The following is a 24,003-nucleotide window of genomic DNA, read 5'->3' on the forward strand; positions in this document are numbered from 1 at the left end:
AAACTGGCCTTCCATAACGCAATCGCTAGGTAAAATGTCCCCATGCGTGCTAGGAAGCCTGACCTAGTGCAGAGTGAGTACCTGGCTGGAGACCAGATGGGCGAGGCCGGCTTCACCCATTCTCTCTCTGTCCCCTTCTGCAAAGCATTATGATGAATGTCCCAAGTGCTCAAAGTCATGCTGCTGTGCAGGCAGTCAGGGACTGTGAAAGACGCTAATCGGCAACTTGAGAAGGTGCTGTGCCTCCACCCCCCGCCCCGCCACTGCTGAAATGCAACAGTCTTGTACACACTTTGCAGCTCCCAGGGAATAGATGTGTGGAGGGCCACCTGCTCACATCAGTGTTCAGTGATCTTCCAGGCCCAAGAGAGGGGGTGCGGTCCAATCCTTTTAGGGAAGGAGTACAAGGAAGTACAAGGAAGACGTACAAGCTTACAAGGAGATGCTGTTTGAGTAACACACACTATAGATCCGGAACAGAATAGAACTAGGTGCAGTGCGGCGTATGGCCACCAGGGGGAGACTGTGGACCAGGTTTAGCATCAATGCGGGTTGGGAAAACCTGATCTGACAGCCTGGGCGGGGTTAGTGAGTCTCTGCTCACGCTGATAGGTTCATGCAATCAGCATTTCCAGAAAGAAAACGGCAACTTCGAAAGGTACTGATTGTCTTAGCAGTTACACCGTTCCTCGTGACAGAAGCAAAAGTATCCCAAAGGCAAGGTTTACAGTAAAGGGGGCTGGCACACCATCCTCGGGGAGTGAAATCGCTCCCGCTAGCTCTTAGTAATTGGGAGAAAGGTCACCCTTTCCTTGTAGTTCCACGGAGTGGCCCCATCCAACAGATGCACCTCGTCTCTCTACAGGCATCCCACGTGACAGTGAGGAAGTTTGTCCCTCTCCCCCACCCCCCACCCAGACTGTAGTTGCTACCAGCGAGGCTTATGACAATCAGGAGGGTCTCTCCAGGCCCACCCCCCAAGTGGTGAGTGCTTCAGCAACCTGAAGGAACCTTATAGCCTGGGGATCCAGAATAATAAACTGCCGCGTGTCCTAGGCCTCTTCAGGCCTCCCACACCTTCTAGACCGTAAAGCCAGCAATGGCATTGCTCTCCTTAACACCCAGCCTGCGGTAGCAACGCCAGCCTGCTTCACTCACTCCAAAGCCCTGTGAACAGAACAGGCCCCTCCAGGAAGGAGCAGGGGAGGCTCAAGATATCCCGGAAGTAAACAAACTGCACATCTGGGAAACTCAAGATTCACCAGAGCCTTCCCCAGGGCAATCGATGTAGCTGCTGGGGGAGGAGACTCCCAGCCAGCCAGCTGCCGAAAGGTGAGTTTCCCTACCTATACTTCGTACAGAGTTTCTAAGGGTGCAGCTTTCACGAACCGTCACCCACGGTGGGTGGCGCTGTTGTGACAGCTGCCTTTGAGCCACTTCTGCTCCTGTAAGGCACCCCTCACTATCTCCCATTAGAATCTCCCAGGCTCACTACGCTGGCCTTTGGCGCAGTCGTTACTTTAGTCCCTGAAGGGCTCAGTTTCCGGAAGACGCCTCTTCGAGTTTCTGCGGGCCCCTTTCAGACACTGAGAGGTGGAGCAGACCCAGCAACCGTGGAAATACCCCAAATAGAACCTTACGCTATGAGCCTTCCCCTGAGACTGCAAAATGTACAGGATTACAGACAACTGGGAGTACAAAGCCACAACTGAAGTACCGTCGTGAGGTGATGGATGGTGGAAGTCCAGGGCTGGCTTGATGTAGACCCCAGCCTGGACCCTGCTAGACGCCCCTTTAAGAAATTCCAGGTATCTAGCCTCTTCTTAAAAAAAAAAAAAAAAAAAAAGATCAGTCTGTACGAGGGCCACATCCCCACATTGCAGCCTTGGGTGGCTTCTGACGGCTGGCTGTCACTTTTGATCAGGATCCGACTTCCCGTCTGCCCCTTGTCACATGACCTTGTACCCCAAGATCAGGTGACGGTGCCACAGTGAAAGCGCCCCTGTGAGAGGGTCCAGGACAAGAGGCTGAACTGGTGAGGTGGCAATGAGCGGGTAAAACGGGTGTGGCATACATGAACTGAGTGTCAGGGATGCTTCGCTCTCAGCATGGGGTCAGCAGGAGCTGCTGGTACACTGTTGTGTGTGAAGTGTGAGAAGAGCAGAGAGCGACCAAGCTCCCTTCACAGCCCCTCCCCCAGCATGATGGGCAGAGGGAAGACGGGGCTAGGGGCTAGGCAGCCTCCAAGACTTCATGCCCATAAGCACAGCGCTACACATAGCGAGGTGATGTCCTCGCTAGGGAGCCTCACAGGGACACCTCAGCTCCACCCTGCCTGCTGGTCCCCTGGGCCCTGGCTAGGAAGGCCGACAACAGACAAACTGGCACACGTGGAGCGTGAAGGGACCAGGCCGCATAACTGCCCTGGGAATGACAGAGCCGAAGGATGACCCTGCAAGCCAAGAGGGTCGTGGGCCTCACCTCACGGTGTCGTAGCTGGAAGCTCCGGCCCTCATGGTAGCAGTTGTAGGTTTTGAGCAGGCTTAAGAGTTCTGACCTAAAAAGACACAGACACACATGTCCACTTGGGGCCTGGAACACGGTACCGCTGACCTCGCGTTCTTCATCCGTAAAATAAATACAGTAGCACACAATTTTGGGGCGGGCAACCACATCTAATAAACCAAGAGAACTGGTTTTCTCGTCACAACACATGCCCTTTGACCTTCCAGCAGCTTCTGAATCTGGGCCCTTGTATGGACTGGAGGAAGCAGACTTCCCAGGCAGGTTCCCACCCCACAGGCGGTACCTACGCTATGTATGTATATATGTTCACTATTGCCCACGAGCAGTCCTAACAGGCTCCCTGTGCTCACCTCGGACCTGTAGCCTCCGAAGACCTCGGTGGTTTGGATTACGAGCTGCTGTGGGGCCACGAGGGAGGTGGGGGCCACCTGCTCCCTGTCTTGACTGTCCAGGGGTGCATCCTGGGATGAGGGTGGCAGCGCCCAAGCAGGCCGCTAATCCCAAACACTTTGTCCCAGCACGTTGGGAAGCCATAGTGCTCGAGGGGATGGGACGGTCAGGGTGAGGAAAATCAGCACAGCACTGCAGGCTAGGGGGGCTCTGGGGTGTGAAACACACAGGCGATTTTTCAACCTCCCAGCAGGCTGACAGGGGGGAAAGGCAGGTGAAACTAGCAAGGCCTAGCTTCTGAACTGAGGGTTCAGAATGCTTGTCTGTCAACGTGGAATCAGTTTGTTAACTAGCGTGTGCTCTGCCTCCCTGGCCATGCTCTCCTGATGGACCCCAGGGAGAGAACAGCCTGGGGCTTAGGCAGGTGTGTGTCCTGTGTATGGAGATGAGGGGAGCCAGCAGGGAAAGCCCTGTGCAACTTAGTGACAGCAGCAAGCAAGGGTTCCATGTTGCATTTGTCCCATGTCCACAAATATGGACAGGCTGGACACAGACTTATTGGGAAATACACAGGTATATGAAGATAATCAGGTCCAATTTTAGAAAGGATTCATACTCAGAACTCAAAATGCAAAATAAAATGGGGAGGGGAAACCTTAAAAAAATAAAAATATGGGTCTCAGGCTGGCAAGATGGCTCATCAGGTAAAGGCTCTTACTGCCAAGTCTGGTGATGTCAGTTTGATCCTTGAGACCCACGTGGTGGAAGAGTGAGTCCCAAAAGTTGTCTTTTGACCTCCACATAGTTGATGTGGCAGACACCTCCCTCCCCAAACACACACACACACACACACACACACACACACACACACACACACACACACACACACACACAACTGTAATAAAAAGATGCTTTTCTTTGGTTCAGAGAAAACATTCCAAGTAGTTTTTTTTTTTTTTATGTGATAGAGTAAATAAAAATAAGCAAAGTTAAAATACATTTGTAAGGTACACTTTTTTTTTCATGAGAACGCACTACCAGAATTTTAAATGGTTTTATACAATAAAGAGTGTCCATATAATTCTAGTCTTTAAACAAATTAAAGACTGTCACTGTAGCGCCCTGTGGGCACCCCACTTCTTGTTCAAACCATATCCTGAAGATTACTTTAATCTCCGCAGAAGGGCAGTCCTCCAACAAAAGGGCCCACCACTGTCCCCAGGGCATGGCACCACATCTGAAGAGCCCTAACACCCACATCCTGGCCTCCATGCAAGGTTGGGCCACGGGTGGCTGCGGAGCTCTCCCCACCCCCGACCCTGCTACCCTGCCCCCTCAAACTTACTTCAGAATAGACTTGCTGTCACTGATGGGCACGTGGGAACTGGAGGAGCAGTCTTCCTTCATCTTCAGCTCCCGTCTTCACACCCAGAAGTCACCTGTCAGAAAGATGGCGAGGCGAAGGGCGTTGTCTTAGTTAGAGTTTCTATGGCTCTGCGTAAACATCGTGACCAATGCAATTTGGGGGAGGAAAGGCCCTACTCGTTTCCTCACCAAAAGAAGTCAGGACAGGAACTCAAATAGGGCAAGAACCCGGAGGCAGAAGCTGATGCAGAGGCCATGGAGGGGTGCTGCTTACTGGCTTGTTCATCAGTCATCGCTTGCTCAGCCCCTTTTTTTCTTCCTTATAGCATCCCTGGGACCACCAGCCAAGGGAAGGCCCCACCACAATGGGCTGGGCCCGCCCCCATGAATCACTAATTAGAGAAAATGGCTTGCAGCTGGGTCCTATGGAGACATTTTTCTCAGTTAAGGTCCCCTCCTCTTAGACAACTCTCATTTGTGTCAACTTGACCTAAAACTAGCCAGGACAGGTGTTAGTTCACGAGTCCACTAGCCCACTCCTAGGTTGCTTAGCAACCTGACGTCATTACCTGCTGCCACCAGGTGTGTGTATGCGCCACATATAAAGGAACCAGCCCCTCGCTACATGCTTTCTCTGCCTTGGTTTCTCTCCCCATCTCTCTCTCTTCCTCCTCTCTGCCTGTCCCTCTGATTCTCTGTCAGTCTCCCTCCCCACCCTGTATTCTCCTCTCCTAAGCATTCCCGTAGTCTCTGTCTTGCCTTTCCCATAATAAACTTCACCGAACCACTACCTGTTGGTTGTGCCATGTGTAATTTGTATTATAACAACGGGTGTGCTGACTGGGGAGCCAGGCGGAGCCCCATCCAGTGTTGTCCAGCACCGAAAGCTCTGGTATGAGAACCTTTATCCACCCTGGCGTCATATTTGCCCAAGTGCAGGGTGGTTAAAGTTGGGAGCATCAGGTCAAGGAACTAGCCCAACTGTCCCTCTGGGGAAAGTTTTACAGGATCTCCAAGACTCGTTTTAAGCCACATTCTCTTTTCTCTTGGGTGGACATTTTTGATGATGGCTTCTTCCCGGCCTTTCTAGAGTCTTCCTAAGATAACCTAGTCCTCTCCTTCCTTTCCCACTGAGCTGGGGCAGTGATCCCATTGGTTACTTTGGAGTCTACTCCCTTGGGCCGGCTCTGCCAGTGGGGATCCATCAGCACTTACTCCTTCTGGGCTGCAGGGCAGTCCTGTGAATCCTCTAGTCCTCACAATGACCCCGTGAAGCACTAAAATCAATGTTCCCACCTTATGAGTGAGAACACAGGACGGAGGTGAAGCCCCAAACCATCCAACGAACAATAATAGGGCACTCTTCAGACACAAGAGTCTGTGTGGGTGTCTGATTCTGCTCTCTTAACTTCTCCACTCTTTAATATGCTCTCGGTGAGTTCTTAACCCGAAAAGCCAGGTGGAGCTGTGTCCAGCCTCCAGGTACCGTGGCTGACTCACATTTGAAGCTCTCCCTATCTCTTCTCCACTTGCAACCATAGAAGCTTGAGGGCCTTCCGGCCTGCCCATATGCTTCCATGGAAAATAAAGTACAAGAATTTTTCTTTATCCTTCTGGCATCTTCTATTATAGCTACCCCCTCTCACCTGTAGGTATGCTTTGAATTCCCGAGACTGTGAAAGGTCCCCAAACTTGTGACTGAACGCCTTCTCAGCTTAGTTACAAACGTAACTGGATTGTGCTCACAACTTGTAGAGTTTTAGGCAAAACAAACAAACAAACAAACAGAAAACCTCACATGGATTCTTTTTCTGTCAGAATATTCATGGACGGAGACTCATTTTTATTAGAGTCTAGCAACATAACACAGTACTATTTCTTTTTCTTTTCTTTTTTCTTTTTGTTTTAATACAGCGTTTCTCTGCATAGTCCTGGCTGTTCTGAAACTCCTGTAGACCAGGCTGGCCTCTAGCGCACAGAGATCTGCCTGCCCCTGCCTCCTGAGTGCTGAGATTAAAGGTGTATGCCCCCCATGCCCAGCCCTCTACATCACTATTTCTTGTTTGCTTGTTTTTATTTTTGTTTTGTTTGTTTGTTTTGCTGTGTAGCCTTGGCTGTTCTGGAACTCCTTCTGTAGACCATACTGGCCTCAAAGTCACAGGGACCTGACGGCCTCGGCCTCCCCAATTAAAGGGGTGTGCCACCACACCCTGCTACATCACTATTTCTTAATGGGTGAAGAATTTGTGGCTTTCACTTCTTGGTGTGTCTGACTAGACAGTACATTATTAAATCAAACAAGTAAAGCAAGGGTTCCCTACACCCAAGCCCTGATACCTTGACAGTCTTCTGATGACAGAGGTGTAGCCTCTAACAGGCACAGAATGCACAGAGTGTGCATGAAGGACTCAGGGGACGCTTCGAGCCTAGGCAGGGAGAAGTCGAGTGGGGGGGATTTCAGCCTGCTCCTCAGAATGGCATTCAGTTTAAAACTTACCAGTTATTTGTTTCTAGAATTTTCCACCTAATAATTTGAGACCAATGTCCCTACCCCACCCCATTACAGAAAGTAGAGATAGGCTAGAGTTACAGCTTCTTGGCTGAGGACCCTTCCTAAGGGTCCTTCCTATTTGCTGGGCCGTAAGGTGAAGCCCAGCACACCCTCAGTACTGATGCAAGCTCTATTTCTTCATCCCCCACTTCCAGAACAGTGTGCTCCTTCTCTCTCCTTGCCAGATACCCACAAGATGAACACTGTCCCTGAATGGACATTTGATGACAGAGGCAGGAGAATTACTGTTGGTCAGGAGAAATGGAAGGGCATGGGGTGGATCATGGGGCTTAATGGCAACCTAAGAGCTATGCCATCCACACAGCTCTGCCCACTCTAAAGTGAGACCAGCCGTGGCCTGCAGAGAAGCCAGGCCCCTCGCAGGACAGGCTTTGATCTCCATAGCAATGCAGCACTGCCTGCCAACAGGGGTTTCACAATAGGGCTGGGTTGCCTGCTTGACTTGTGGAAAGTATGGACGTACTCTTTGTCAGGATAGTTCCTCAAACACTGCTAAGCAGAAGTGTTCCATCCTGGGGAATGCCCGTGTTTGGGGTTTCTGGGTCGACACTGGTTCCATGGACACATGGGACAACACAGTTTTGAGAAAGCTCATTATAGGAAGAACAGAGTTTACTGGAAATGATGGGCAATGGGGTTTTCCCTTGCTTTCCTCTGCATCGTCATCCAGGGTGTGCCCGTGTCCTGCATGAAGCCCCAGCTTTGCCCACTGCACACAGCCCCAGAACTCTTGAAGCTCTTTCCTCTAATGTGGCTTTCGTGGTGCTGGGCGCCAGGAAAGTCTTCTTCTCTGCCTATCCTTAGCTGCTGCCCCAGTGCACAGCAGCAGAGCCAACCCTGGCCAGGTTGGGGCAAAGCTTCTGACCTGGGGCCTCTTCAATTTTTATAATCCTGCTTCATCAAGGGATGCTCCCAGGAGCACAGGAGCACGGTGGGATGATGGGATAGGCCTCTGTGCCTTTCTGCCTCACCACTTATCTCTGGTACCAAGGACAGCTCAGCACGCTGTGGGATTAAGAAGTGCGTACAAGATTCATAAACTCCCCCAAAAAGTTAGCTCTTTCAGAGTTGTACATACTGCAGTAACACAAAATGCAAGTCAGGCTCATTCCTGTAATCCCAACCTGAGATAGGAGAATCATGGCAAACTGAGGTTCAGGTTGGGTTCCAGAGTGAGATTATGTCTCTGAAACAAACAAACAAACAAACAAACAAACAAACAAAAATGTAACCATGTTTTAGAGGATTTAAATTCAGAACATGGCTGTTCTGGCAAGAGATCACATTCAAAGACCTTCTGGATCTTTGTGATCCACTGGACTACAAACATGCCTTTAAATCCAGGAGACAGAGATAAAGGGATCTGAGTTCAAGGCCAGCCTGATACAGAGTTTCAGATAAAGAAAAGTTTAGATCCAGGTGTGGTGGTGCAGGCCTTTAATCCCAAACTATGAAGGTGAAGTTAGTTGGTAGAAGGAAGCACCTGTGTTTGAAAGTGATGTCTAAGTGCCAGAAACAGTGACAAATCCAAGAAAGACTTGACAGAATAGGATATGCCAACTCTCAGGAGAACAGAGAGGAAAGGGAAGCTACTTAAGGGACAATGAGAGAGAGAGGAAGGGAGGGAGAGAGAGGAGACAGTTTTGTTTGTTTTACCGGAGACAGTATTAGAGAGACAGGTTGCAGAACTCAGGTGAAGACTGAATGAACCAGAGAATGAGAAGGAGCCAGGAGATGAGAGCAGATTGCTTGAGTTAGTTTGAGGCCAAACAGAGCAATTCAGAGGCTGAGAGAAAAGCCAGATTGAATAAATTAGTTGGGAGAGGAGTTTGTGCCAGAACAGCTGAGTTGAACCAGCCAGCCCAGTGCTCAGTAAGAACAAGAAAGCGTGAACTTATTCAGCAGTATATTTCAGAGGCTGAAAACATTCTAGGCCATGGTTAGAATGTATGGAGGCTAGAAGCTTCCAGGACTAGGCGTAGGTTAGAAGAAGGAGGTAGTAAGCCTCCCAGGCAACAATTGAATCAAGTGAATAAAAGTTCCTTTTATACCGTGTCCCAGGGTTTGAAGGGACGGCTGATCAAGGGTCAGTTGTTACAGAGCCCACAGGGGACTGGGGACACATTCCTCTTTCCAAAGTTCAGATCTTCCAGTTTCCTCATAGGAGACCAGAAGTCTGGGTTTTAATGAGTTTGTGTGCCACCATTTAAAGTTGGGTGCTTTGGACAGAAACACTTGCTGCCCCAGAATAATTATGTAAAATTATTATCAGTCTTTCCCAGCTCCCTGAACGTGGGGCTATGTTACCAATTCTGGCCTTTCTGCTACAAAAGGACACGTGTGGATCACTTTCCAGATGGCGCATTGAAGGATAATTCCCTGAGGCCTACCCACAATCAACCCAGGACGAGTACACACACGTGAAAATTAGGAGTGAGGCTTTACATCTGAGAGCCAATGTGCAGTATGTGTCTGGCCAAATCCAAACTACCTCACTTGATGTAGGATTTCCCAGTTTTACCCGTTTTCATGAGAGTGCCTACATACTTTGGTTTTCAGAGGCTATCCTGAGTGGTATCTTCCCCCTCTGATTTCTTCCTTGGCCAGTCTGCTACGCCTATTTAGAAGAACTACTGACTTTTTATGACGACTTTTTATCCTGCTACTCTTCTGAGAGTATTTATGGGTCCTGTGAGTTTTCTGGAAAAATCTTTAGGGTCTTTTAAGGACAGGATCATGTCATCTGCAAATGGGAGTACATTGACTTCTTCTTTTCTAATTTGTGTCCTCTTTTCTTTTCTTTCTTTCTTTCTTTCTTTCTTTCTTTCTTTCTTTCTTTCTTTCTTTCTCTTGTTTTATTGTTCCCACTAAGACATCAAGCACTATGTTTTGAGTAAGAGAGGAGAAAGCTGGTGCTTGTGAAGTGAAAGTTTTTGGTTTCTTTGAAGACTCTGAGTCATGCGATGTTTTGTTGGAGGCTGGCTTTTGAGAGGGCATGTGATGTTTTGCTGTGAGCTGTCTCATGCAAGGGGTGTGACTTTGGCCAGCTGGAAACATCCCTGGCTGGACTCTGAGAAGATGAGACACACAGAAGCCCACAGAGAGCGAGACATCACTTTTTGATCAATGCCACTGCACTGATCTTCCTGCTTTAAAGCAATCCTTAGCAGAATGAGCCATGCTGAGGTATAACCATACCTAACCTCATTATGTCACACATCTTAACAAAAACAGCAGAGCAGATGTCAGCTCCGAGGTATAAATACCCAGAAACAAAACACACAACTTTATTCACCAAAATTTTGATGAATGTGTCTATCAAAACCGTACATTGCTGAAAGGTAGCCTCCCTAGTAAATGTGCTGGGAGAAATAAATCTCATGTGTCAATGAATGAAACTAGACCTGAATGCCAGCCTGACAATTTGAAACTGCTGGAGAAAAACAGGTAAAACACCTCAAGTCCCAGGCATGAGCAAGGACTTCCTGAAAAGGATTCCCACAGTTTACAAAATAATCCCAAGAACTGACAGGTAATGTTATGTGAAAAAGGAACAGAGTGAAGGAAACTAGAGAATGTGGGAAAATCTTTGCCAACTACACAGCAGACTGATATTGAGACTATATAAAGAAAAACAACAACAACAAACCCAAACCAAACCAACCAACCAACCAAACAAAAAAAACCCAAAATTCGAATCATCCAATCAACAAATGGGCTAATGAACCAGAAAGACACTTAAAGTAAGAAATATATCCTGATGTGACTTAATGAGCTGGGGTGGGTGGATGATTAAAACCTAACATATGACCTAGCTATGCCACACCTGTGTATGTGCCCAAAAGTCAACATACCCATGAACTTTTTTGTTGTTGTTGTTACTGAAAAGAACCAGTTTCTGTCTATTGCCATGGACACAGTGGTACATGCAATAGAATTTTATTCAGCTGTGAGAAAAAAGATAAATCAGGACATGTGCAAGAAAATGGATGGAGCTGGTGATGATGAGGTAAAGTAAACTAAGCCAGACTCAGAAGGACAGTTATCTCAGATTCTCTCACATATGGAACCTAGATTTAAAATTGTGAACTCCAGTCCTCTGGAAGAGCAATACACACTCTTAACCACTTAGCCGTATTTCCAGGCCCCATAAATTTTTTTTTTTTTTTTTAAGAAAAAGGATCACTGCCTGTCTATTGCCATAGTTAGCTGAAAAGCCATGTGTTCTAAGGATGCCACCACTATGTGGTCACCTGGGTCCCTGAGTCATTCTGTGGATCAGGATCCTTGAGCCATCTACAGTGGATTTACATTTGGGAAGAGAAGCAGTCTCTGTTGGGCAAGACACTGGTGTTCCAGGCATTTCTTAGTGCAGCATTTTCCAGACTGACTAACACCGAAAAGTGTTCCATTAAAATAGCATACATTTAAATATATTTCAATTAGAAAATAGGTTCCAGCTCTCAGGGGGCAAAGGGCAATGGATTTCTATTAGTTAAACGCCACTTCAGTGGTCACACTGAAGTCCAGGAAGCCAAGTACATAGTGAATAAGGGGGAGGGGGAGGAGGAGAAGAGAGAGGAGAGAAGAAGAGAGGAGAGAAGAAGAGAGGAGAGAAGAGGAGGGGAAGAGAGGGGAGGAAAGAAAAGAGGAGGGGAAGGGAGGGGAGGAGAGGGGAGAGGGGAGGAGGGAGGGAAGGGGAGGGAAGGGAACGGAAGGGAGGGGAAGAGAAGAAGAGAAGGGAAGGGAAGGAAAGGGAGGGTTGGGGAAGGGAAGGGAATAGAAGAAGGGAGGGAGGGTTGGGGAAGGGAAGGGAATAGAAGAAGGGAAGGAAAGAGGAGGGAAGGGGAGGGGAGAGAAGGAAAAACAAAGTGGAACACACACTTGCTCCAGATATGGAACTGGTTTGTGGCAGCCAGACTCCTGGCCTGGCTCAGTTTACAGTATCTCTAGTCTCCCTCGGAATGAGAATACTTCCTTTCTTTTACTATGCAGCAGGAGCACCTGCAAATAGAATTTCCTTTAAGTAAAGCAGTGGTTATTAACAGAAAGGCCTTCCTAAGGGGCTGGGAGCTGCTAAGATCTGGGTGGCTGCAGATGGGTGTCCTGTCTTTTGAACCTTGATTTTTTTTTTTCATCTGTGCAATAAGAATATTGCTCTCCACTGGCTTTGACATGTCCTCCGCTGCAGAACTCTTTATTCAAACGGGAAATGTAGGCAGGTAAGATTTAAGGGGACTGCTTTGGTTGACAGCAAGACAGTTGGCAGAGAGCCTGCCCGCTAGAGCTCCAAGTGCTGGTTTGGTGAAACATTGCCTTCCCTTGTTTTCCCTCCGCAGGTCCCCGAGGATACACCCCAGTGTGTGGAGACAGCATGGAAGCAGGGGAAAGCCCTGGTTTCTTCTAGGGTAAACAGAGAAGCTTGACAGGAAAGGAGTGTGACATACAGGGTTGGTGACATGGGTTGGAGTGAGGAGGGGCCATTTTAGCAAAACAGGCTATAGGTCTCAGGGGGAGGAGCCTCGGTTCCTTAGAAAACCAGCTTCAGCTGTAGAGCAAACATGACTTTCTTGTCCTCATCAACTACATGGCTTTCAATGAGTCACTTGGTTTCCCTGGCTGTCAAACGCTTCCTCCCTGAGTGGTGGCACACACTCCATCCCCACTGAGCTCCAGAGTTTGAGCTTTAGGATAGCTCACAGACCTCCCCCTGACCCCCCCCCCCCCCATGGTTAAACCACCGGCCTTGCAGAAATGAAGATACTCTAGAGATACTTTGTGTCTTTCAATCTGACTGCAGGACTGTGGAAACAATGAAACCCAAATAAATGGGAATTTCCCCAGAAATCTCATGCCTGGAGAAGGAAAAGGCACCAACCAAAGGGGAAACTTGTCTCTTGGAAAGAGATTTCACAGAGTCCTAATAACCGGTTACATAACCTTACAGGACCAGGCTGAAGCCCAGACAAGGTTGGGTAAAAAGTGGGCAGGACCACACTTTAACCAGTGTGCATATTCCTGACCCTCTATTTAAACTTCCACTGTACTTCAGGACCCTGGAGATATAATAGACTTGTGCAGTTTGCAGGCTTCCTTTGTCCCTCTTCCCAGTGTGGCCACATGGAATAAATCTCTTTTTCTGTCTTCCACTTTCTTGCCTTTGTTGAGACAAGGTTTCTCTTTTGGGGCCAGGCTGGCCTAGAACTCACAGAGATCCACCTGCCTGTGCCTTCTGAGTGCTAAGATTCAAGGCATGTGCCACCATACCTGACTTCCGTTTTCCACTTTGAACTTGGCTCTTCAAATTCTGGTATGGAAGATGGGGCAGCCAGACCTGAGTCCAGGCCTCTGCCTCCCAAGCGCTGGGATTAAAGACATATGCCACCACACCCTGGCTGGGACTACAGGTTTGACAACAACTGAACATTGTTTTGCCTTTAAGCTCCTTCACTGGGTTGAGACCTGAGCCTGCTGTCACTTATTCTCATGCTCACAGTGCCTTAGTGGGTTGCACCGTGCACCTAAGGGGTGATTTAGAGACCATTGCTTGCAGGGAGAGCTTGCAGGAAGCACAGTGGAGTGTCTATTTGGGTCATTTTCCTGACACTGCTTCCTTAGTGCTGAGCTTCCCTACGCTCTGGGCAGGGTGTCCAAACACGACCATCTTCAATGGCTTACTTTCAGTCTTTTCCAATAAAAAGCCATAATCATAATCTTATCTGGAACTCAATGCACAGACAGAAGCTTCTCCACAGAAGTGGGGAGGAGAGGCAGCTGGCCCGGCCTGCCACCAGGCAAGTCTGAAAAGCCACAGCAGATGTAACTGGACAGACTGATTCAGCAGAGCTGCTTCCCTCCCCCAGCAGCCTTTGTCCTGGCCCTGCTCTCCCCCCACCCCCCAGCATGAGCAGCTCAGGCCTCCCAGGAACCTCAGGCAGGGTGACATACCTGGCTACCTTCCCTCAAGGAACAGACAAAGAGTGAGCCGTCCCCACTTTCTGCTTCTGTCCCCACAGGCTGCCAGCGTGGGGGGGCAGCGACAGCTGGCACACAGCCTGCTGCGGAGGGACAAAGGCCACAGAAGCTTTCACAACTCCCAGGTCTAGGCCCTTTTTTCTTCTCACAGAAGGCCAATTCTGATTCTTTACGTCACCTTGGGACCTAGCCGCTCTGGATCAGTTACAGAAGGAGCAAGGGGATACCACTGGAGCGGAATATTCAGGAAACTAACTTGAGTGCGCCTAACAGCCTTTCACCGTGAGCTTATGGACGGCCTGCTTTTCAGTCTTTTCAGCTCTTCCCAAACTATGGTGAATATAGATAGTACCGTCCTCCCTTCGAAATGCGGTCAACATCTAAAGTAAACTGTAAGTTGGTCAGTGAAACCCAAGAGCTTGACTGTCTCTGTTCTAACCTTTCCAGGCATGATTCATATTTCGGTGTGATTCAACCCAAAAGAAATAAAATGGCCTGTCCTGCATGACAAAGGAAGACAGCCAGGCACAGCCGAGAGCCTCCAGCAGGGAGGGCTGCTAGGCCAGAAGGGATGGGAGGTGCAGGTTATACTGTCCTGTTGGGCGCTGAAAACAACGAAGCAACCTCTAAAAGGCCACTCTAGCACCTGTCAGCTCTCAGAGGGCAGGGGCTTCCCCAGGACGAAGCCAGCTGTCCCGTGAGGGGATCTGTCTGGACACGGGCTGTCTGTCCTCAGCAGTGCAGCTACCTAGCTAGCCGGCTACTTAGGCGTGAACAGCAGGCAGCCACTTAGCAGCTGCCGCCCTCTCAGCTGTTCAGTCCCAAGGTTCCCTCTCCTCCCCTCCTCTGCCATGACCCACCTCTAGCTTAGCCACACCCCCGCTGCCCCAGTCCGAGGCTGCTCAGCCCCACCAGTTGGGAAAGGCAGCTTAGAGGATGTGTACACAGCCAGATGGAGGTGATGGAGATCCAAAGGGAGACAGACAAAGTAGAGCCATCCCCATCCCCATTCCTGCCCTGCCCACGGCTGACTACCCTAGCCAGGCTCCCTCTGCTATCTGTCCCCTATGGTCCTGGTGACCTTATATGAACCTGTTCTGCCATGTCACGAAGGTCTCCTTGGCAACATTCCCCATCCTCTGAAGACACCGGTCCTTGTTCTTGGTCTCTTTCCAGACTGCAGGTCAGACATCTCCCCTCCCCTGTGACTTCCTGATGTAAATTAAAGTCCCCCACCCATGCTCCTACAGGACAAGATTGCCGGTTTCTCTCCTAGCCCTCCAGGGTTCTTTCCTGTAAACTGAGGCAATGAAGACATTGCCAATGCTCCTACTCTCCCTCAAACAATATTCTCATACTTCCTGGCCCTGCGACCTCACCGCTCCAATCCAGGCTCACTGCCTACCTATGGAAGAGAACAGCGGTCCACCTAGCTATGGTGTGGGGGGAGGGGCAGACAAGTACTCCTGTTGCCTGGGTCCAGGAGTGGAGCACAGCCCAGCAGACCCTCCGACTACTTGTCGCTAGCTGCTGCCAGGTTTTCCTTGGCACTCTAATATTCGCTACCTTTGCCTACGTCTGTGTGCCATGTGCAGCTACTAGGAGCGGTTTCTCTGGAGATGAGATGCTAGGTCTTGGAATGCGTTGGGACACCGATTCTTCTGAAAACATAACACCAAAATGTGTGAGCGTGATTGGGCTCATGTGTGCGTGCAAGCACACATGAGGATGGTCACAGAACCATGAGTGAATCAGGATGCCCGCTTCTGCTTGCCCTGGACCCCAGGCTGAGAACGCCTGCTGTGTCTCGGAGACACATTCTGGTTGAGCTTTTCTTTGACACCGACTTGGTGTGTGACCTCAACTGTTTCGCCATCTCTTTAGCCAGTCGTAGTGGCAGCTGGTCTAGAGTGTCCCTGGGGCTCCTCTCAGGACTGCAGCTAGGGGACTTCACCACAGCACATCCCTGCTACCAAAGGTCAGGCAAGGGGATGGGCAGGGCTCCAGTTCTACCACGGGGTATGTCCCAGGGAAAGCCCCAGGGAACTACAAGTTTGGGGGAAACTGCAAAGCTTTGGGTGAGCAGCCACTTCCTAATTGTTGGTAGTTTACTTTGAGACAGTTTCCAGCGCCAGCAAAGTGGCTCTGTGTATCAAGGCGCTTGCCACCCAAGCCTCAAAGACGGACGTTCAAACTTCAGACCTCACGGAAAAGCGGATGGAGAGAAATGACTCCACAAAGTTGTTCTCTGATCTCCCCACATGGACCATGGCAGGTGACCCACAGCATGTACATGTAATTCACACACACACACACACACACACACACACTAATAATAATAACAATAATAAAGATGACTTCAAAATGTTTTCCTCAACATACTTTTAAGAGGTTAAATAATTCAGCTTTAACCAAGGGTCTTGGCTAAAAGCTTACCCTGACTTGGGTGCATGACTCTGTCAATGCTTTCTAGTTTCTGAACTGGAGTTCATTGCCAGTTAAACAGCTACGATCCTGGGGCTTCCATTCATAACAAACACTGTTGAATCCTAGGGGTTCGTTCAACACAAACACTGTTGACGTTAAGCTTCAGGATCCAGAGGGATAGCAAGGCGTTGAGAGGGAAACCGGGGGACTCAGAGGAGAAGGGGCTCAGGAGACAGGTGGAGTTCAGCCCTGAAAGCAGCTCTCAGGTCCCTAGGGGAGTAGTACAGAGGGTTTCCTGGCAGACCCTAGAGTCAGGCTGTCCCTTCTCAGACTTGCATGCATCCGGGCTGAACTTCCACATTCTGTTCCTGCTGTCTGCGTCTCATAGCCCCAATGGCTCTGACTCAGGGAGACCTGTACTAGAATCCTGTTCTCAACCTCATCCCGCCCACCAGACACTTCCATCTGCACATCAGCCTTAACGTCAGTGTCAAATCTGCAAGAGCGAGCTGCTAAAAGACGAAGCAGACGCGACAACACACCCCATCAAAACTTTCGGCAAGCAATATTTTGACCTAAGATGAATTTCTTCTTTTTTCTTCCTTCCACCCCACTTCCCTCTTCCCCACTTCCACTCTCCTGGGGATCAGGAAGCAGCGGGTCTGCATTTTCCTGTTCTGCTACTGTGCTTTGCCGTTTCTGTTTGTTTCCTATGGCTGCTGGCAGTGAGTCCTGAGTGACACCCTAGCACCCTGCAGGCAAACTGCAAGCAAGGACAGCAAGAGTCTCTCCTGCCAGCCGCGGGGTCACTCTGGTGAATAACCTGCTTGGGTTTAATTCCTGGATCCCAGCCCTCACCTGCTAAGGGAGGTGAGATTTCTAAAGCTCTCCAGAATGGCTCTGGCTATCTTGGCTCTGTCCTAGCGTGAGAGGAGGCAATCTCCTGCAGTCTAAGAGCTGGAAACACAGGCAAACCACAGGCTAGGGGGCTGAAGTTACAGAGACTTGGAGGCGCAGCTCCCATCCTTGTTCTGCTCCCCAGCTCCTGCTCTCTCCATTCGTTTACGCAACGCTTGGGATCTCATCCTGACTTCATGAGTGCTCCTCAAGCACTCTACCAACTGAGCGACAGCCCCGGCCTTCTGTAACTCCTCTAGCCTCGCTTTCACATCTCAGAATGTGATAAAGAAAGAAAGAAAGAAAGAAAGAAAGAAAGAAAGAAAGAAAGAAAGAAAGAAAGCACTATCGCGGCCCCCCGCAGTGAGGAGCGAGCCGCGGCTACTGTGTTAAAGCCCTTCGCTCACAGCGGACGGTCACAGACAGCCAGCGAGAGAAACAAGTGCCGCAGCGAGCTATAGAGTCCTGGCGTTGGCTTTCCATCCGTGAAATCGGCGGGTTGTGCTGGAAAGCCCTCCTGCCGCCTCTAAGACCGCGTCTCTAGGAGACTGGGTAAGAAGAGGGCGAGGCGAGCACAACTGTAGCTGGCAGTTGGATTCACGTGTCCTGCTAAGATCTAGCCCCTGAAGTGCCTTATCCTAGGAGATTTAAGCGCCGTGCCAGTTTCAGCCCGGGCTGGAGGACCTCAGTGCGCCAGGGTGGCAAGGGGAGGAGACTCGGACAGCGGCGAAAGGGCACAAGTGCTCAGGCTCTAGCGCCCGAGGGTTGAGGGTGGGGTGCTCCGAGGACGCCCATCACCTGTGCAGCATGAGCATCACTCACCATCCAGTCATCGCGTGGTCCAGAGGCTACTAGCAAGGCGGTCCCTCAGCCTGCACCAGAATTGTGCCTGCACTGGGCTCCAGAGCACCGCTTCTGCTGCAGGAGGTCAGGTCCGCCCAAGCCCGCCCTAGACACACCTCTTCCCGCCCCTGGACACGCCCCTCTCTGTCCTCGACAAGCCTCTTCTTTCTGGTCAACAGCATTGCCTATCAGGCCATCTCCTCCTTCCAGAGTGCTTGCTGCCTGTGCCCCTCCAAAAGACCCCGGGCATCTGCCCGCTTGCTTGATCTCTACGGACGCCACTAAGTGCTCCACGCGCTCCTTAAGTCCCCAATCCTCGAGGGAACCCCAGGACGCACGGAGGAAGCAGCTGGACTGGGCCCTAGGGGCCGGCTCTTCAGCAGACAGAGAGGCCAGGGAGCCTGGGTAACGCAGACCCCTGGGTTTCAACAAAGGCCTCTGCGCAGGCGCTGCAGCTACTACTCTGGGCATCCATCCACCTGGGACATTTATTTATTCTCTAGGCACCTTCAAGCAAAGGCATGGCCTCTCAGAAGGCTACGTTAAGAAATCGGAGCTGTCAGGCAGTGGTGGTGCACGCTTTTAATCCGAGCACTTAGGAGGCAGAGGCAGCTGAATTTCTGAGTTCGTTTGAGGCCAGCCTAGTAGTCTGCATAAGCTAGGGCTACACAGGGAAAAACCAGAGACAGAGACAGACACACACACACACACACACACACACACACACACACACACACACACACACACTGATCATCGGAACTGGTGACTTTAAATAGTAAGTTTCCCCTCTCAGTCCCTGTCTTCTGAGCACAGATTTGCCAGCGCTGAGTCAGAGCCCCAAACCACGCCACTGTGGGAGCAAAGGAGAGCTGGGAGGCTGGAGAGCAGGGCAGGAAAGGTTTGTCGGCTCTGTTTTATTTCACCATTCCCAGTCCTGACCTCAGGACCTCTTGGCTGCCCCTGCAATGTAAATCACCTCAGCTCGTCTCAGCCCCTGGATTCTAATCCTCTAAGGGTCACATGCCCATTTTTGAGTATGATTTGGATCTTCTAAAAAGGTAGGTATTCATGTAAATACATGAAAATCAGCCTGTTATCCGAGCCCCTGGACCCCAATTCAGCAGACTGTGCTAATTATTATGGCTGGGAGCAAAGACACCGTGCTCTGTCCTTTTCTTCCTGTGTTGTAGACTCTCTGTGTCTATTTCCCTACCTGCAGGGAGCTAAAGGCCACTGCCCTGGGACCCCTCCAACTCAGCCTGTGCTTGTATTTTTTGGGAACGATCCATTCTCTGGCAACTCGGGGTTTCTGTAGTTGGAGGCCTGTAGGAACACACTTTTTTTTTTTTTTTTTTTTTTTTTTCCCCACAGCCCAATGCTGGGCATTGTCAGAACGGAGACCAATATTCGGGTGCTTCTAAAAGTGTTTACCCAAATGCACAAAATCCCACGGAGACTCCCAATGTCTCCAATCCACCCCCGCCCAAGTGAAGAAGTAAACAGCAGGTGGGAGGGTGAGCTTCCCTCCGGCTCCAGCGTGAATCATGCTCCCTGCCCCAGTTCATGCTGTGGCCTCACCTGGTTTGGGACCGGGGCCTGAGGTGGCCTTGTATGTTTGACAGATGATGCTGGTCTGTCCCTTCCGGGGCTTCTCAGCCCTTAGCCGCAGTGGCTACTGCTTGTATTTCCTCTGAAGTACAAACTGCCCATCGAAGGGACCCCAGTTCTTCAAATAAGAGGGGCCCCGCCAGCCCAGTGTTGGCTGTCTCTCACTTGTGGGGGGAAGGTGGGAGGAAGGGGTGGAGACTGTGGTTACCCACAGTTACCTCCTGAACATCCACTGTCTTCTATGGAAAAGGAAGGGAAGGAGAGGAGAGAGGGGGATGGGGGAGAGAGAGGATAGAGAGAGTCCCACTTAAGAGGAATGGCAGCATGCTAGTCCCAAGGGACAGATCACAACTGCCCGTAGTTTTCGTGCTATGCTGACAACTCGGCAGGGGATGGATGGTGCGACTAGAATTTCAGTGGGCAACTGAAAAAAAAAAATCTCGATGTATAGAACACATCGTGTGTTGTATTTTGCAGAACTTTTGCTTCGCTGTTTATGCTTCAGCTGTGTGTGTTAGATTGCCTTATAAAATGTGCACCACAGCGGGGGTGGGGGTGGGGAGGGGGATGGAAACGGTAGTTTCAGTCCGTCCTGACAAATCCTCATCCTGCCTTTTTTAGTTACTTTGAAGTTAGCAGGCATCTTCCCTGCTGAGCCATTTTACACACCCAGCCTCCTTTTTTGGAGGCCAGGTCTCAGGTAACTCAGGCTGGCCTGGAACTCACTGTGACTGTGTAGCAGAGGATGGTCTTCTTGTCCCCATCTCCCAAGTGCTGGGATGACAGGTGTGCAACACTGTGCTTGGCTCTGAGAGCCATTTTTGAGGCTGTTTTCTTAAAGAATAAGTTGGACTGGGTGGTGGTGGCTCAGGCTTTTAATCCCAGCACTCAGGGAGGCAGAGGCAGGTAGATCTCTGTGAGTTTGAGGCCAGCCTGGGCTACAGAGTGAGTTCCAGGAAAGCTGGGGTTACCCAGAGAAACCCTGTCTTGAAAAACAAACAAACAAACAAACAAACAAACCCCAACAAAGAATAACTTGAATTTTTAAATTAAAATTGGTGATTGATTTCCTAAGGCCCTTGGCAGATGGTTCTGCCAACATGAGATTCAGAACAAATGTCTTTTCTGAGCAATTAATTGTTCAAGAATTTAGTGTGATTTCCCCAAGGAACTTCTGTGGCTGGTGACTGTACCTGGGTCAGCTGGAGAGCCGGTTCCACTTCGCTGCCAGTGCTGTTTGCTTGGGTGTGGTCCCTCAGTTTGGGCACAGTGAGCTCTGAAGGTACAGGAGCTTTGTGAAGGCTTGCCCTTGGATTTCAGGTAGTCCCTCTGAAATTTGGCACACCTATCCACCTTTTCTGCACCCAATGGTTTTTAGCAACTCCATTTGTTAAAGTGGAAATAACACCTCTGGGCAGATATAAGAGACTCTCAGCCCGTATCAGAGCCAGGCTGGAAATGATCACTTATTCCCCATGTGGGCATAACTTCCAATGGCATAAGTACAACTGGCTTCTCATTAAATGTGCGCATGCTCACAGACTTGATGAGTGATTTTTTTTTCTTTATGGCAATGCTTTGGAATTGTCTTTGTACCCCAAGCCTCATAACTCCTCTAAATGCTAGCTAGCACAGGGTTTCCTAGGAGCCTTTACCAGGTCATGTGGCCCAGAGTGCTGCTGAGAGCAGAGAGAACTCTTTGGCTTGAGCCCTTCCTCCATTTAGTCCTGGGAGGAGGAGGTCAATGGTGGAACCAACGGTTGCTCCCAAAACATGTGGGAAAATGGGCTGGCCTGAAGTCACCTTCTGAGAGTGCCTTTATTAGCCATTTCTTCTTCTACCTGCTTCTCTTCCTGATTCTGGAAATACAGCACATTAAGGGAGACAGTAGCTCCATCCAAGAGTAAGTACAAATTAGGAGGCTGAGGAAGGGATACCCTAGCTTTCTTATGCTTCCCCTATCTTCTGGGCTCTTGCCCAACACCACCTGAGACCCCCACCCCTACCCTCCAAACCACTTCCTCACACTTGTGGTCATTCAGCAGACATCCATTCTTCTGTCTTCTTCAACCTCTGAGGGCTTGGCACCTGGAGGGGTCAGGAAGCAGGGAACTGCTGAATATTATTTTCAACATGGCCATTGCTATGCAAATAGTACAGCCACGTATGGTTTCCCAACCTGCTGCCTTTGACTGAACTTATCTTAGTGACCTCTGAGTTCGGGGAGCCACAGGAAACAGTTCAAGGGCAGGACAGATTACAGGAGGACACACCGCTCTTCACAGAAATCTTCAGAAGGGATTATCCCGACACAAAAAGCCTGGGGGTTGACTGGGTCCCTAGTTCCTGAGAATAAGGAGCTGCTGCCAGAGAGAGACACAGGAACCAGGGTCTTCCCTCAAGCCAGGATGTGGAGCCGCCATAGGAAGCCGAGGCCTCCCAGAGGGAGAGACAAGGAGCCTCAGGGAGCACAGAGCACTCACATACACAAGGGCCGTCTGTCCAGCTCTGAGTGTCTCTTGACGAAAAGCATCCTGGGGAATTCACCGAAATTAAGAGGCTTCCGAGGAATGCAAAACATTCCTGGGGCCAGGGACGGGCTGGTCTCCAGCCTGTGGGGCATTGACATGAAGAAATAAAAGATGCTTCAGTTGAGTCGACCTTTCCTCTCTGGAGCAAACCCTGCCCCTCCCCCCCCAAGTTGCCTTTAGTCTTTGCGTCTGGGTTCCAAAGACTTGTGTGCTGGGGAAAGGTGAGAGCCATAGACTTTTAATACTTAGTCTCCATTTGGGAACGGGCACTGGCTTTTCATCCCAGAAGCTCTCTCGGTGAAAAGGATAAACGTTGTCATTACAGCTGGGTGGTTCATTAGGATTCACCAGAGGACAGATAAGGACATGTATACAGCGTTTTTGTCCTCTGCATCTTATCCACTGAAGTTCAAACATAAACAGAAAAATCAACGTAACTGTACTAACACTGTAGGATTTGCCGTTATTAGTCCCTGTGCTTTACAGTGCGAGAATTACTTATATTGCGTTCACATTGCTTTATGGAATGAGCTCAGGCAAAGTGTATGGCAGCGTACATGTGGCTTACATGGACATACCATGCCATTTCAATAAGGGTCTTGAGTATCTGCAGAGTTGGGTATCCACAGTGGACTGGAACCAGTTGCCCAAGAAAGTGGCTCGGAGGGTTATGGGCTGGTGAATGGAAAGTCTGCTAGGCAGGACCCACAGGCCCTGAAGACAGAGTTGATGCTGCAATCTGAAGCCTGCACATCCGTGAGCTGGCAGACAGCCGAGCAAAACGGCTGGCAGAGATGCGCTTGCATCATAAAACCTCCGTCTTTCCTCTGACGGCCACACACTGGTCAAGTGAGGTCCCACCCACATCGAAGGGGCCGGTCTCTGTGTTCAAGGGCTTATTAATTTATTCGTTAATCTCACTTAAAATACTCGCACTATAGCAACCAGACTGGCATTTGACACAGCAGCTGGGCCTCTGGGTCTATGGGCCAGCCAAGCTGCTACGTGAAAGTAGCCACCACAGGCAGCGATGACTTATTCTGGGGTGTGACCATTATTCTGCATGACATCTTGTCCCCATGAGGACACATACCATGCAAAGTGTGAGCTCATAGCAGCCTTCCAGGACTCCTCAGGATAGAGCCATCCTCCTTTCCTTGTATGTCAGTAGCCTCGCTGTGTAGCTCAGGCTGGCCTTGAACTCACACCCATCTGGCATTTCACACTTTAATGTACCAGTGTCACTGCGGCAAGTCAGGGGACTTTTGTTCCTCCATGGCCTCATGAGTCTATGTTACAGTGGCCAAACATTTTTTGTGAAGGGACAATGGAAACTATGTTCGTGTTTTCAGGGCACTGCAGCTCTCTTGCAACCATTCAAGCAAAAGTAACCATAGACTATAAGGAAATGAGTGTATGTCACTGTTTGACAATAAAACTTTATTTATAAAACAAGCCAAAAACCTGACCTCATTCATTTTTTCTCTCTGCCAAACCTGTGGAAGGACACCTAAGCTGCACTGTGGCCTAAGATTCTTTTAGGTATAAAGAAACAAATAAAACAAAGAAGACGTCATTATTTCACAGAATGAAAAGCCCTGATACTGATAGTCTTCAACCTGGTTTATCAGTGTCTCAAAGTCGTCTTTAGGCACCACAGCGTGTTCGTCATCTGTCATCTTGAGCATTTTGGTCCAGTGACTCCTGCTGTTGGCCAAGGGCTTCTGAACTTCCTGAGGGAGACACATTCACATCGGGGAGGAGGAGGGGGAGTGGGGAGAGGGAACGCTATAGTGATGTCCCTATTAGTGCTGAGGAAACCCTTCCAGAGGTTTTCTCTCACTGCCGCTGCTCAGAGCTAGCAATGGT

General features: G+C 49.8%; 1 protein-coding gene across 1 annotated transcript in view; it reads right to left on the bottom strand.

Moving 5' to 3' along the window:
- Rassf4 (Ras association domain family member 4) overlaps positions 1-18,051 on the bottom strand; it is a 36,520-nt gene extending 18,469 nt beyond the window's left edge. Inside the window, exons 1-3 of the mRNA XM_055604214.1 lie at positions 17,975-18,051; positions 4,262-4,355; positions 2,482-2,557 (exon numbers count right to left, since the gene is read on the bottom strand). Coding sequence (XP_055460189.1) covers positions 2,482-2,557; positions 4,262-4,323 — 138 coding nt within the window. The 5' untranslated portion in view covers positions 4,324-4,355; positions 17,975-18,051. The remainder of the gene's footprint in view (positions 1-2,481; positions 2,558-4,261; positions 4,356-17,974) is intronic.
- Between the last annotated feature and the right edge of the window lie 5,952 nt (positions 18,052-24,003).

This window comes from Psammomys obesus, unplaced genomic scaffold (genome assembly GCF_907164565.1).
Source record: "Psammomys obesus unplaced genomic scaffold, mPsaObe1.curated_primary_1811, whole genome shotgun sequence".
Lineage (NCBI taxonomy): Eukaryota > Metazoa > Chordata > Mammalia > Rodentia > Muridae > Psammomys > Psammomys obesus.